The 14,993-nt window shown below is 40.3% G+C and overlaps 1 protein-coding gene across 1 annotated transcript in view; it reads left to right on the forward strand.

Moving 5' to 3' along the window:
- The window catches only part of ppip5k2 (diphosphoinositol pentakisphosphate kinase 2), a 132,949-nt gene that overhangs the window by 71,114 nt on the left and 46,842 nt on the right, over positions 1-14,993 (forward strand). Inside the window, exons 16-18 of the mRNA XM_080743233.1 lie at positions 6,944-7,126; positions 7,566-7,707; positions 11,763-11,986. Of these exons, the coding sequence (XP_080599359.1) occupies positions 6,944-7,126; positions 7,566-7,707; positions 11,763-11,986 (549 nt within the window). The remainder of the gene's footprint in view (positions 1-6,943; positions 7,127-7,565; positions 7,708-11,762; positions 11,987-14,993) is intronic.

Below are 14,993 nucleotides of genomic sequence, written 5' to 3' on the forward strand. Positions count from 1 at the left end.
ACGCCACATCATCAGCTGTGGACTCTGTGATGTCATCGTATCTCCATATATGGCCATCTCCGTATATGGAGATATAAGTCGTCCATGCCCAAGTATGGGCTGGTGAGGTCAGACTTTGTGTGATGCGTAGGTTATCTCCATATATGGAGATTCAACATTCCAGGTGTAACTATGGCTACCCGTATGACGTGAGAGGTGGAGGTTGTGATATTTGTGGAGATAAGCGACCAACGGTCGCTTATCTCCCGATTAGGGAGTCTTACTGGTATCAAAACCTCCACCGGCCGTCCGTCGGTCGGTCGGTCGGTCGGTCGGTCACACGTCACACGTCACACCTTTGCCCTGTGTATTGTACCAGTAAGACTCCCTAATCGGGAGATAAGCGACCGTTGGTCGCTTATCTCCACAAATATCACAACCTCCACCTCTCACGTCATACGGGTAGCCATAGTTACACCTGGAATGTTGAATCTCCATATATGGAGATAACCTACGCATCACACAAAGTCTGACCTCACCAGCCCATACTTGGGCATGGACGACTTATATCTCCATATACGGAGATGGCCATATATGGAGATACGATGACATCACAGAGTCCACAGCTGATGATGTGGCGTGATGTCATACAATACACAAACAAGCCCTATATAAAGGGGCAATTCTCACCAGGGAAGAGAGCATTGCCTGGAATGTTGAATCTCCATATATGGAGATAACCTACGCATCACACAAAGTCTGACCTCACCAGCCCATACTTGGGCATGGACGACTTATATCTCCATATACGGAGATGGCCATATATGGAGATACGATGACATCACAGAGTCCACAGCTGATGATGTGGCGTGATGTCATACAATAAACAAACAAGCCCTATATACTGATGCGATACGATGACATCACAGAGTCCACAGCTGATGATGTGGCGTGATGTCATACAATAAACAAACAAGCCCTATATACTGATGCGGAGATATGAGCAGGGCAAAGGTGTGACGTGTGACCGACCGACGGACGGACGGCCGGTGGAGGTTTTCATAGTAAACTGCTCCCTGACGGTCGCAATGACATCACGCCACATCATCAGCTGTGGACTCTGTGATGTCATCGTATCTCCATATATGGCCATCTCCGTATATGGAGATATAAGTCGTCCATGCCCAAGTATGGGCTGCCATGGGCTGGTGAGGTCAGACTTTGTGTGATGCGTAGGTTTCTCCATAGATGGAGATTCAACATTCCAGGCAATGCTCTCTTCCCTGGTGAGAATTGCCCCTTTATATAGGGCTTGTTTGTGTATTGTATGACATCACGCCACATCATCAGCTGTGGACTCTGTGATGTCATCGTATCTCCATATATGGCCATCTCCGTATATGGAGATATAAGTCGTCCATGCCCAAGTATGGGCTGGTGAGGTCAGACTTTGTGTGATGCGTAGGTTATCTCCATATATGGAGATTCAACATTCCAGGCAATGCTCTCTTCCCTGGTGAGAATTGCCCCTTTATATAGGGCTTGTTTGTGTATTGTATGACATCACGCCACATCATCAGCTGTGGACTCTGTGATGTCATCGTATCTCCATATATGGCCATCTCCGTATATGGAGATATAAGTCGTCCATGCCCAAGTATGGGTTGGTGAGGTCAGACTTTGTGTGATGCGTAGGTTATCTCCATATATGGAGATTCAACATTCCAGGTGTAACTATGGCTGCCCGTATGACGTGAGAGGTGGAGGTTGTGATATTTGTGGAGATAAGCGACCAACGGTCGCTTATCTCCCGATTAGGGAGTCTTACTGGTATATTTATTGCGACCGTCAGATACTAAACTGCGAAGTTTAGTATCAAAACCTCCACCGGCCGTCCGTCCGTCGGTCGGTCACACGTCACACGTCACACCTTTGCCCTGCTCATATCTCCGCATCAGTATGACATCACACTGCTGACATCAGTATGACATCACACCGTACACAAATGACCCTTATACCAGTAAGACTCCGGCCAAAAGTTTGTTTTACCAATTATCAAGACATACGGGCAGTTGACAGTTTGCCATGGTTACTCATTGAAGTTGAATCTCCATATATGGAGATAACCTACGCATCACACTAAGTCTGACCTCACCAGCCCATATTTGGGCATGAGCAACTTATGTCTCCATATATGGAGATATGATGACATCACACAGTCCTCAGCCGATGATGTGGCGTGATGTCATACAATACACAAACGAGCCCTACAGTATAAAGGGGCAATTCTTGCCAGGAAAGAAGCATTTCTTCGACTCAGACCTTATCGCCAGGGTTGGCTTATAGCAGCTGTCGGTAGGACCATATATGGATTCTGTTAGTGTGGATCTCCTAACAGGGCATCATCTGGGATACAATCCCTTTTATGCCCATATATGGAGATCCCTAACAGAATCCCTTTCATGCCCATATATGGAGATCCCTAACAGAATCCCTTTTATGCCCATATATGGAGATCCCTAACAGCATCCCTTTTATGCCCATATATGGAGATCACTAACAGCTAACAGAATCCCTTTTATGCCCATATATGGAGATCCCTAACAGAATCCCTTTTATGCCCATATATGGAGATCCCTAACAGAATCCCTTTTATGACCATATATGGAGATCTCTAACAGAATCCCTTTTATGCCCATATATGGAGATCCCTAACAGAATCCCTTTTATGCCCATATATGGAGATCCCTAACAGAATCCCTTGTATGCCCATATATGGAGATCCCTAACAGAATCCCTTTTATGCCCATATATGGAGATCCCTAACAGAATCCCTTTTATGCCCATATATTATGGAGAAATCCCTGCTCTGAGTATCTGACATCAGTGTGATGTCACCTGTTTATGCCCATATATGGAGATCCCTGCTCTGCGTATCTGGTTGCTATGGTAAACAGTTGGTTGCTAGGGTAAAAAAACATGGTTGCTATGGTAAACAGTTGGTTGCTAGGGTAAACAGTTGGTTGCTAGGGTAAAACCATGGTTGCTAAGGTGGTTGCTAATGTACACTAACAGACCAGCAACAACAGACTGTTGCCACAGCAACGTACACAAAGGTTTGTGTACACATGTGGTGTGATGTCATACTGATGCGGAGATATGAGCAGGGCAAAGGTGTGACGTGTGACCGACGGACGGACGGACGGCCGGTGGAGGTTTTCATAGTAAACTGCTCCCTGACGGTCGCAATAAGACCGGCATTATTAGACAGGGCTAACGGTGTAAAAACCTGATTAAAGGGTGTACCAAACTTTTCTCAATTGATTCTTATGTATTTTTTCCTGTAGAATCCATTTCTGCAATATACATTTTTATATCGCGCCATAATTAATGAGATAATTAGCATTTTTGACGAATTATGCTAATTATCTCATTAATTATGCACAATACAACAATATACTTTGCAGAAATGGATTCTACGGGAAGAATTACATAAAGGTCAGCTGAGAAAAGTGTGGTAGACCCTTTTATCAATTTTTGATGAATTCTTTCCCGTTCTTTCTGCCCATGTGTCAAATTATTTGTAACATGGGTGGAAATGACAGGACAAACCCTATTGAAAAAATGATAAAAGGGTTTACCAAACTTTTCTCAGTTGATTCTTATGTATTTTTTCCTGTAGAATCCATTTCTGCAATATACATTTTTGTATTGTGCATCATTAATGAGATAATTAGCATATTTGACACATGGGCGGAAATAACAGGGCAAACCCTATAACAATTTGATAAAAGGGTTTAACAAACCTTTCTCAGTTGATCCTTTTGTATTTTTCCCTCTAGAATCCATTTCTGCCATGTACATTTTTGTATTGTGCATATATAATTAGATAATTAGCATATTTGACACATCGGTGGAAATAACAGGGCAAACCCTATAACAATTCTTTTAATGGACTACAGTACTCTTAGGTACAGTAGAGTACATTAAAGTACAGTACAGTAAGGTACAGTACAGTACAGTACAATACAGTACGGTACGGTACGGTACAGTAGAGTACAGTACAGTAAGGTACAGCAGAGTACAGTAAAGTACAGTAAAGTACAGTAGAGTACAGTTGAGTACAGAACAGTAAGGTATAGCAGAGTACAGTAAAGTACAGTAAAGTACAGTAGAGTACAGTTGAGTACAGTAAGGTAAAGTGCAGTAAGGTACAGTCAAGTACAGTACAGTAAGGTACAGTAGAGTACTGCGAAGTACAGTACAGTAAGGTACAGTACAGTACAGCGCAGTAAGGTACAGTAAGGTAAAGTACAGTAAGGTAGGGTACAGTGGAGCGGTGAATCTGAGCAGCTATACCCTGTGTGTACTGTACTGTACTGTACCTTACTGTACTTTACTGTAATTTAATGTACTGTACTTGACTGTACACTACTGTACCTTACTGTACTGTACTCAACTGTACTCTACTGTACTTTACTGTACTGTACTCTACTGTACCTTGCTGTACTGTATCTTACTGTACTCTACTGTACTCGTTACAGTACTGTAGTCCATTGAAAGAATTGATATAGGGTTTGCCCTGTTATTTCCACCGATGTGTCAAATAATATACTGTACTGTACTTTACTGTACTCTGCTGTACTTTACTGTACTGTACTCTACTTTACCTTACTGTACTTTACTGTACTCTACTGTACCTTACTGTACTGTACTCTACTGTACCTTGCTGTACTGTATCTTACTGTACTCTACTGTACTCGTTACAGTACTGTAGTCCATTGAAAGAATTGATATAGGGTTTGCCCTGTTATTTCCACCGATGTGTCAAATATGCTAATTATCTCATTAAATATGCACAATACAAAAATGTACATAGCAGAAATGGATTGTACAGGAAAAAATACACAAGGATCAACTGAGTAAAGTTTGTTAAACCCTTTTATCAAATTGTTATAGGTTTTTCGTGTTATTTCCCCTCATATGTCAAATATGCTTCAAATATGCTAATTAACTCATTAATGATGCACAATACAATAATGTATATTGCAGAAATGGATTCTACAGGAAGAAATACATAAGAATCAACAGAGAAAAGTTTGGTAAACCCTTTTATCATTTTTTAAATAGGGTTTGTCCTGTCATTTCCACCCATGTTACAAATAATTTGACACATGGGCAGAAAGAACGGGAAAGAATTCATCAAAAATTGATAAAAGGGTTTACCACACTTTTCTCAGTTGATCTTTATGTAATTCTTCCCGTAGAATCCATTTCTGAAAAGTATATTGTTGTATTGTGCATAATTAATGAGATAATTAGCATAATTAGTCAAAAATGCTAATTATCTCATTAATTATGCGCGATATAAAAATGTATATTGCAGAAATGGATTCTACAGGAAAAAATACATAAGAATCAATTGAGAAAAGTTTGGTACACCCTTTAATCAGGTTTTTACACCGTTAGCCCTGTCTATATCTACCGACAGATTAACAAGATGTCAAAATCGTCTAGGAAGGATGGTGTGAGTCATGCTGGCACCCTTCGCGGCAGGAGGAAGCTGGTGCAATCGACCCCTTGGCTTGTCGGGACCCCTGCCTACTAACGGGGTGGCAGGCTATCACCTCAGACTAGAACCCGTACGGGGTGGCCGACACCAGCCCATTGACAAGAGAGAGGCCTTGATGTCCCTTTACTCTTTGATGGGGTGGCCAGTTGACTAAGAGTTTCCGTTCGGGCCTTCTCGATATTGTACAGATTTCCACGGGAAATCTGGGGGTGGCTGTTACAAAGACCCTCACTCACCTTCACGTCATGTGGCTAGTCGTTAGGTAGCCATAGTTACACATTGAAGGTTGAATCTCCAGATATGGAGATAACCAACACATCCCTCCATATATGGAGATAACCGACGAATCTCATTAAGTCTGACCTCACAAGCCCCATATTTGGACACGAACAACATATAACTCCATATATAGAGACATAGCTGCTGACATCAGTATGACATCACACTGCTGACATCAGTATGACATCACACCGTACACAAATGACCCTTATATAAGACCGGCATTATCTACCGACAGATTGTGGAGATAAGCGACCAACGGTCGCTTATCTCCTGATTAGGGAGTCTTACTGGTGTATATATGTATTTATATATTTATGTATATATATATTTAGGGTCTCCTGGCTCTAGAAGGAGAGCTCACCCCATCCTGGTCCAGATGGTAAAGAGTGTATAGTATATATGTATGTATATATATATATATATATATATATATATATATATATATATATATTGTATATATGGGTGTATATATGTTGTACAGCAGGGGTCTTCAACAGGGGGTCCGCGACCCCTAGGGGGTCCGCGGAGGTACTGCAGGGGGTCCGCGCAATTATTGCAAAAAAAAAAAAAAAAAAAAGATTTCAAAAAATGTTTTTCTTTTTTTTCACATTTATGTTAACAAATTAATCATGATTCTATCCATTTTGAATAGCTTGAATACATGATTACTATGCAATTGACAGATTGTTGATATTATTGACATTGGTTCTCAGTTAATAAGTAGTATGTTTAGAAATGGTAGTGGTACGGCCCACCCTGCTCGCTGTAACTTGTACATGTTTAAAATAAAAAATATGTCGTAGCCCCGACCCCCCCACCCTACGAAGTGGTAGGGGGTCCCTGCTCCATCTCCCCATCAGTTTGGGGGTCCCCGGTCTGAAAACGTTGAAGACCCCTGTTGTACAGGGTCTCCTGGCTCTAGAAGGAGAGCTCACCCCCATCCTGGTCCAGATGGTGAAGAGTGTATATATGTATTTATATATTATGTATATATTTATGTATATATGTATGTATATATATATTTATGTATATATTTATGTATATATGTATGTATATATGTATGTAAATATGTATTTATATATGTATGTATATATTTATGTATATATTTAGGGTCTCCTGGCTCTAGAAGGAGAGCTCACCCCCATCCTCGTCCAGATGGTAAAGAGTGCCAACATGAACGGTCTGCTGGACAGCGACAGCGACTCTCTGAGCAGCTGTCAACAAAGGGTTAAAACCAGACTGCACGACATCCTGCAGAGAGACAGAGACTTCACTACAGAGGACTATGACAAGGTATGATATATAGATCTACTATTAAACCTAACCCTAACCCCAAGACTTCACTACATAGGTCTATGACAAGGTATATATAGATCTACTGAGGACTATGACAAGGTATGATATATAGATCTACTATTAGAGACTTCACTACAGAGGACTATGACAAGGTATATATAGATCTACTATTAGAGACTTCACTACAGAGGACTATGACAAGGTATATATAGATCTACTATTAGAGACTTCACTACAGAGGACTATGACAAGGTATATATAGATCTACTATTAGAGACTTCACTACAGAGGACTATGACAAGGTATATATAGATCTACTATTAGAGACTTCACTACAGAGGACTATGACAAGGTATATATAGATCTACTATTAGAGACTTCACTACAGAGGGCTATGACAAGGTATTATTGATCTACTATATCATTGTCATTCCAGCTGGCGCCCACTAGAGGCCGCTCTCTGGTCCAGTCCATGCAGATGATCAAGAATCCAGTGAAAACATGTGACAAGGTTTACTCTCTGATCCAAAACCTCACCATGCAGATCAGACTGAAGATGGACGACCCAAAGTTCTCTGGTAAACATAAACACTTAATAATTATAAACTATCACTAACGCCACAGTTCTCTGGTAAACATAAACACTTAATAATTATAAACTATCACTAACGCCACAGTTCTCTGGTAAACATAAACACTTAATAATTATAAACTATCACTAACGCCACAGTTCTCTGGTAAACATAAACACTTAATAATTATAAACTATCACTAACGCCACAGTTCTCTGGTAAATGTATTACATTTAAAACAGTGTTTATATGTATTACATATAAACACTGTATTGTTTATATGTATTACCAGTAGTGTTGGGCAGTAACGAATTACTAATAATATATTACTGTAATATTATTACTTTATCCAGTAACGAGTAATATAAGGTATTACTCTGTCAAAACTGGTAATATGTAACGCTTTACTCCGCAAAAAAAAAGCCCTCGTTACCCGTTACTTGAAGTTGCCGCATCATGCAAAAATAGAACAGACCTACAAACTATAACACATATCAACAGAGATGCTATGTAGCTTGTCGATCTGCCGCAGCCTGCGCACAGTTATGACGTAGCTTATGAGACGGGTGAGCGTTGCTGTCAAACCGTCATAGAAGACAGGCTGGACAGCACAACATTCTGTCGTCCACAGTGCACGGCGCGCTTAGACAGCTCGGCCCCAGAGCCACCTGGAGGGACGGGGCCGGCTCCCAGGGGGTCCCCGAGGGGTCCCCCACCCTTGGGGACCCCCGCGGACCCCCTCGCAGCCCGGAAAAACTAGGCCAAAACGGCCAAAAGTGGCCCGTCCACCGCATCTATAGCGGATCCCCAAGCTCGAAAACGCTAAGTGGATGGCTGGGACATTAACATTTAAAAAGCAATCGGGAGCGTGGACAAAAGCACGGCTTCGCAAATTATGCTTTGCATATCACCACAGCACATCAAGCCTCAAGCAACGCAATGCGATGTTGCTGTTTAGCCGTTAGTTTAGCCTCCACTACACTGAGCCATTGTGCTAACTGCTAGCCTCTCGCCTGTTGTAAAATGTAAACATAAGAAATACACATAGTTTCACTACTCACCGAAATAGACGGTTTTAGGGAGTTGAAAGCCTACTTTCCTTAGTGGGAACCCCCCCAGAGCCCTCCACATCACTTCTAAAATACACTTTTAAGCCAGAAAAGAAAATATTTATTATAAGGATAATATAGGCAGGGGTCTTCAACATGTCGTCCGGGACCCCTATAGGGTCCTCAGAGTTACAACAGGGGTCTCCATATATCCTTGTCTAATTTGTCACGACCTGGCTCTTAGGCCATGACAAACTGAGGAGGACCCCTTTCTTTTATTTACATCACCACTGACTAAACCCTAATATTGATTTATTCTGAGGAGTAGAGTGTAGAGGGGAAAGAGCAGTCCAAGTACAGAGCCTAGGATCAAAATACTAAAGTACTGTGTGTTTTAAATGTAATAAAAAAAGCAATGTGTTGTTGCTTAGCTTATATATATTAATTATTAACTCATTCAGAGTCTGAGACATTAACGGATTATAATCTCCTGAGTGCCTGTCACTGGCTCCATTAACGGCCACTATCTTATTTTGAAGGCCAGAAGTCCATAGCGCAAGCACTTCCGGTCTGACGTCATGACGTCATGACGCTGATCGTACTCGTGGTGTTGTGTAATGGCGGACCATTGTTTATCAACATGTTTATTATTAGCGATCATCTATTGCCATCCTCCCACTTGAAAGTCTAGTTTTGAGATAATGGACCTTAAAGATGAGACCTCCCGTCTGCCTCAATGTTATGGGATTACTATTTTGTGCTCGTGGAGCCGTGATGATGAGAAATCAGCGACGGAGATGTGATCGGGGCCTTCCGCCATTGTACCAGGTACTGTAATCGCCGTTACAGTAATATATTACTTTTCACGAGTATACTCGGGATTGGCACCATGTAATACTTGAGTATTTTTCACGAGTATACTCGGGATTGGCGCAAAATGAGTTAATTGATTCGCTTGTATACCAAAATCCATTAAAAAGGTTTATCACTGTTCCCAGGTCAAATATTGATGTGCGATTAAAATGTGATTATTTGAGATTAATTAATTACAAAGCCTGTCATTAATTATATATATTTTTAATTGCATCCCAGAGACTTATTGTTCCAATACATTTGATTCAGTTCTAAAAGGAGCTGGCTAAACAGATTCTGTTGTAGGCCTACATCTATTTTCTTTTGCGGGGTAAAAAAAAAAAAAAAAAGGAATATAACTTAATATATTAGATATTACTCTTGATTCCAAGTAATAAGTAATATAATATTATTACTTTTTCCAAGGTGTAATAAGTAACGATTACTCTCCCAAGTAATATTGCCCAACACTGATTACCAGGGGCATAGTTCTGCCGATTTAAAATGACTCCAATACGGAACTAAAACTTCCTATGATTGGCCGCTAGTTGCGCTGTTTCCCCCCCCGGCCGATCGCAAAAAGAATTGTTCTCCATTGGACCCCATTCATTTTCCCCTTTTGTTTTTCTAACCTTAATTAACACTTTCATACATACTTTATGGTTCCTATCGCTAGTTAAAAATTGCCTTTCAATCACGATGATATGCGTTTTGTGAAAATAAGGTCCCATTTATTTTAAAATTGATGATAAAGGGGGGGGGGGGGGTGGCCAACTAATATATCTATGCAGCCGGCTGTGTTCTTCTTCGTGTGCTGTATTTCGGGAGGCTCCGACCACATTCTCCCATGTATCCAGATAGATACCTTTATTATCCCAAGGGGCAAATTCAGTTCCCTGCAGTTGCACTTGACCGTTGGCAGCCAATAGCATCCTCTGGTGCCTTTACAATCTATGATGGCGACACCCATGCCAAGGACCCATATTTTGTCATTTGCGCTGCATAGAAACCAATGGCTTTGCTTTGTCCACATCTTTTATACAGTATATGTGTATTACATAGACTGTATTACATATATGGGCTTTACCAAATATGGGCTTTCCCAGATATGCCCTTGATATTGATGACATCGGGACAGGGATCTCCATATACGGGCATAAAACGGACAAGGACGTAATTAATTTGCAAGTCTTATCTGGGAATGCTCATATATGGGCATGTTCTGACATAACATTGTCGACTATATAAGGGCATAAAAGGGACATCAAGCCAGAGCGTGATGTCAGTGTGGCTAACCCCATTCTGTTAAGAGTGGTTCCCCTGAACAGTGACATCAGAGCATGATGTCAGAGCGACAAACTGACTGACTGACAGACACAGACGGAGACAAGCTGCAACATTTCTCAAGGTATACTGCGACCCTCGGTTGTAATAAACTAAAACGTACACTTTTGATCAGACCCAAAGTTATCTTTACTTGTATGTGATTGATTGATTCATTGATTCATTGATTGCATACTTTATTAGAGATAAAATGAACAACAGTGTTTGATAGTCAGACATTGATATAAAGTGTAAATGTAAGATTTATACCATGTTCCCACACATCCAGATGATGTTACTGTATTAACAGACATCCAGCTGTATTTAAATGATTTATATCATGTTATTATGATATTAAAGGACAACTTTGTTTTTTTACAACAAGGGTTCATATTTTAGATTGTAATTAGAGAAAAGAAAAAGTGAGTGTTAAAATGTTTTCATTTGCTTCGTTCTATTGTTTTATTGTGTTTACTGTGCTAAAATGTGGGGCATGCGTACGCACGGGGGCATGCGTACAAGTGGCTAAATATGTCTTTTTAGACACAATAAGCCAGCAGTTTCTTTATTGCTATTTACAGTAACACTTCTAGCCCCCATAAGTCACATTCAACCATGAATGGTTGCGTTGTATCTTGGGAATGGGCTTATTCCGTGTAAAATGACATATTTAGCCCCTTGTACGCATGCCCCCAACCACTGAAATAAGAATCTCTAAAACAATAGAAAGAAGTAAATGAAATCAATTTAACACTCATCTTTTATATTCTTTAATTACAATCTAAAATATGAACCCTTGTTGTAAAAAACTAAAGTTGTCCTTTAATGTGTTATCAGACATCCAGCTGTACCACAGTGAGACTCTAGAACTCATGCTGAGACGATGGTCCAAGCTGGAGAAAGACTTTAAGATGAAGAACGGTCGTTACAACATCAGTAAAATCCCAGACATCTACGACTGCATCAAGTACGATGTCCAGCACAACTCCTCCCTGCAACTCAACAACACCATGGAGATCTACCGGCTGTCCAAAGCCCTGGCCGATATCGTCATACCACAGGTCACTATCTATCTATCTATCTATCTATCTATCTATCTATCTATCTATCTATCTATCTATCTATCTATCTATCTATCTATCTATCTTTATGTAATGAGCTCCGAGTTACTGAATGCCCCTTCACCTCTTAGGGCAAACCCCGACGCCGTCCGGAACCCCCAGTGGGGTGCTAAACCCACCAAGTTACCAGATCTTTTTTAACAAAACACTATCACTAACACTACACTATACCTTTAAGTTAACACAAACAGGTGTTATAACCTTTCTCATTTGCATAAACCTACTATTACACATATACATATACATATTTACATATTTACATTACATTACATTTACATATTTAACACTAACATAAATACACTTCTCTGAATAAAAGCTGAGCTATCAATGAGACCCTCTTTAACTGGTGAATATTATTACTTTCTACAGCAACTATTTATTTTAGAGACCAGGATATGCACCTTACTTTAGAAATGTAGACCTTAGGTCTGAATGGAGAATGCAAAACCACAAAGACAATGTAAAGTATGAGTCTGGTACCTTTTGGCTCTCACCCAGGGCTGTTTATGGAGAGAGGCAGCTCGACTTATTAGTACAAAGAGCCCACTGCGGACAAACTGTCCGTCCGGTTAGGGTGAAGGGATTTGTACTTTATTGTCCGCCGAGCATACCCAACTGACACCTGCCCGCGCAGCGTCAGCCTCTGAAAAGGTGAAAGACTTTTAACTTAAGAAAACACTCTTGTTGATTCTTACCAAAGGTCTAGTTCAGCTCCACAGCCAGAAGTTACTTCGAGTGCCCTGGAGGTGTTCAAAACCTCTCTCCCATGAGTGCGGCTTTCCCCGTAGGGAAAGGGGAAAAAGTCAAAACCTTAAAAAGTTGTAAACTCTTAAAAAATGACTTCAGACAGACACCAGATAAAAGTGAATAATAAAAAAGCTTTAGTGGTAGAAACAGTTACAAAATATAAAATCACCAATACAGTAATTGGCAATGAAAATAATAAAGAGAAGTACATTATAAGTACTTGACTAAAAACAGAGAATCTAACAGAGTCAAAATCTCTCTAAGTACAAAAAGGTAGGCTTCCTTCCAGCCCCCGAAGGGGCTGGAGGTAGCTGCAACACTAACTCACACTCAAAGACTAAAACAACTCACAACTCTCAACGAACACAGGAGACACGGAGCAGTCTCCTTTATACAGAGGTCCGTCGCGTCACAGAGGCGTGATTTACACACAGAACATATTTTAGCACACACATACTGACACGCGCTTGCGCACGTACATGCACTAACACGCACATCTTTGCAAAATCAGACAGTCAAGGTCGTTATGATGTCAGTCCCAGGCGGGGGCTCGTCTGGGATCCTGCTTTCCCAAGGGAAATATATCTCACGTTGACAGATAAAAGATAACAGCTCGTTAGCGTGGCCAGCTGCATTTGATGAGTCATCTCCAGTTCAAGGCCATCTTGGAGCTGGATGCACGAACACAGAGCAGCCGTGTGCAACAGCATGTCTCTCTCTCTCTATTCAGTAGATACAGTGCCTAGGGATTCAAAGGACAGGGTGCCATATACTTGGGGTCACAGGCGGGACCCCTAACACTTTATTAAGTGTGCCTGCTATGCAATAGCAAAACACTTATTGTAATCCGCCATACTTAAGTCATTAATTAAGTCTTTCGCCACGAATTTCTGCACGTAATAACTGCCGCACAATTTACGCCACCGCCGCAATATATACATCAAAACGTGCGGCTCGGCCGGGAATAGGTTGCTATTACTTTTCTTTCCGATCCGCGTTACCATTGCGACGTAATTCGCAAAAAACGACGCCAAAAAACCCCATTGACTTAGAATGGGGGAAACTTCGGCACGTAATAACTGCCGCACGATTTACGCCACCCCCGCAATATATACATCAAAATGTGCGGCTCGGCCGGGAATGGTGTGCTATTACTTTTCTTTCCGATCCGCTTTACGATTGCGATGTAATCCGCAAAAAACAACGCCCAAAAACTCCATTGACTTTGAATGGGGGACTCCGAAAAAAACCCAGAAACTTTGGCGCCACATAACTCTGCCATACTTTTGCCTAGCAACGTCATTTAAAATGTAAAATGCTCACACAACTTTGGTCTTTTTCCGACCAATAGGGATGAGCTGTAATTGATTAAGCCCCGCCCCCTCTTTAACAGGAAGTGCCCTTCACCAAACAGGAAGTGCCTCTATAACTCATGAACCGTTTGTCGTACAGACTCGCGGCTGGTGTCATACCTTTTCTTTTTTTCTCAATTTTTTTTTCTCAAATTATTTTTTTCTCAAATTTTTTTTTTCTCAATTTTTTTTCTCAAAATTTTTTTTCTCAAAAATTTTTTTTTCTCAATTTTTTTTTTCTCAATTTTTTTTTTCTCCAAATTTTTTTTTCTCAAAAAATTTTTTTCTCAAAAAATTTTTTTTCTCACATTTTTTTTTCTCAAAACATTTTTTTTCTCAAATTTTTTTTCTCAAAATTTTTTTTTCTCAAAATTTTTTTTCTCAAAATTTTTTTTTCTCAAATTTTTTTTTCTCAATTTTTTTTTTCTCAAATTTTTTTTTTCCCAGAAACTTTGGCGCCACATAACTCTGCCATACTTTTGCCTAGCAACGTCATTTAAAATGTAAAATGCTCACACAACTTTGGTCTTTTTCCGACCAATAGGGATAAGCTGTAATTGATTAAGCCCCGCCCCCTCTTTAACAGGAAGTGCCCTTCACCAAACAGGAAGTGCCTCTATAACTCATGAACCGTTTGTCGTACAGACTCGCGGCTGGTGTCATACCTTTTCTTTTTTTCTCAATTTTTTTTTCTCAAATTTTTTTTTTTCTCAAATTTTTTTTTCTCAAATTTTTTTTTTCTCAAATTTTTTTTTTCTCAAAATTTTTTTTCTCAAATTTTTTTTTCTCAAAAATTTTTTTTTCTCAAATTTTTTTTTCTCAATTTTTTTTTTCTCCAAATTTTTTTT

Source organism: Nannobrachium achirus (assembly GCF_963921795.1).
Source record: "Nannobrachium achirus genome assembly, chromosome: 15".
NCBI lineage: Eukaryota > Metazoa > Chordata > Actinopteri > Myctophiformes > Myctophidae > Nannobrachium > Nannobrachium achirus.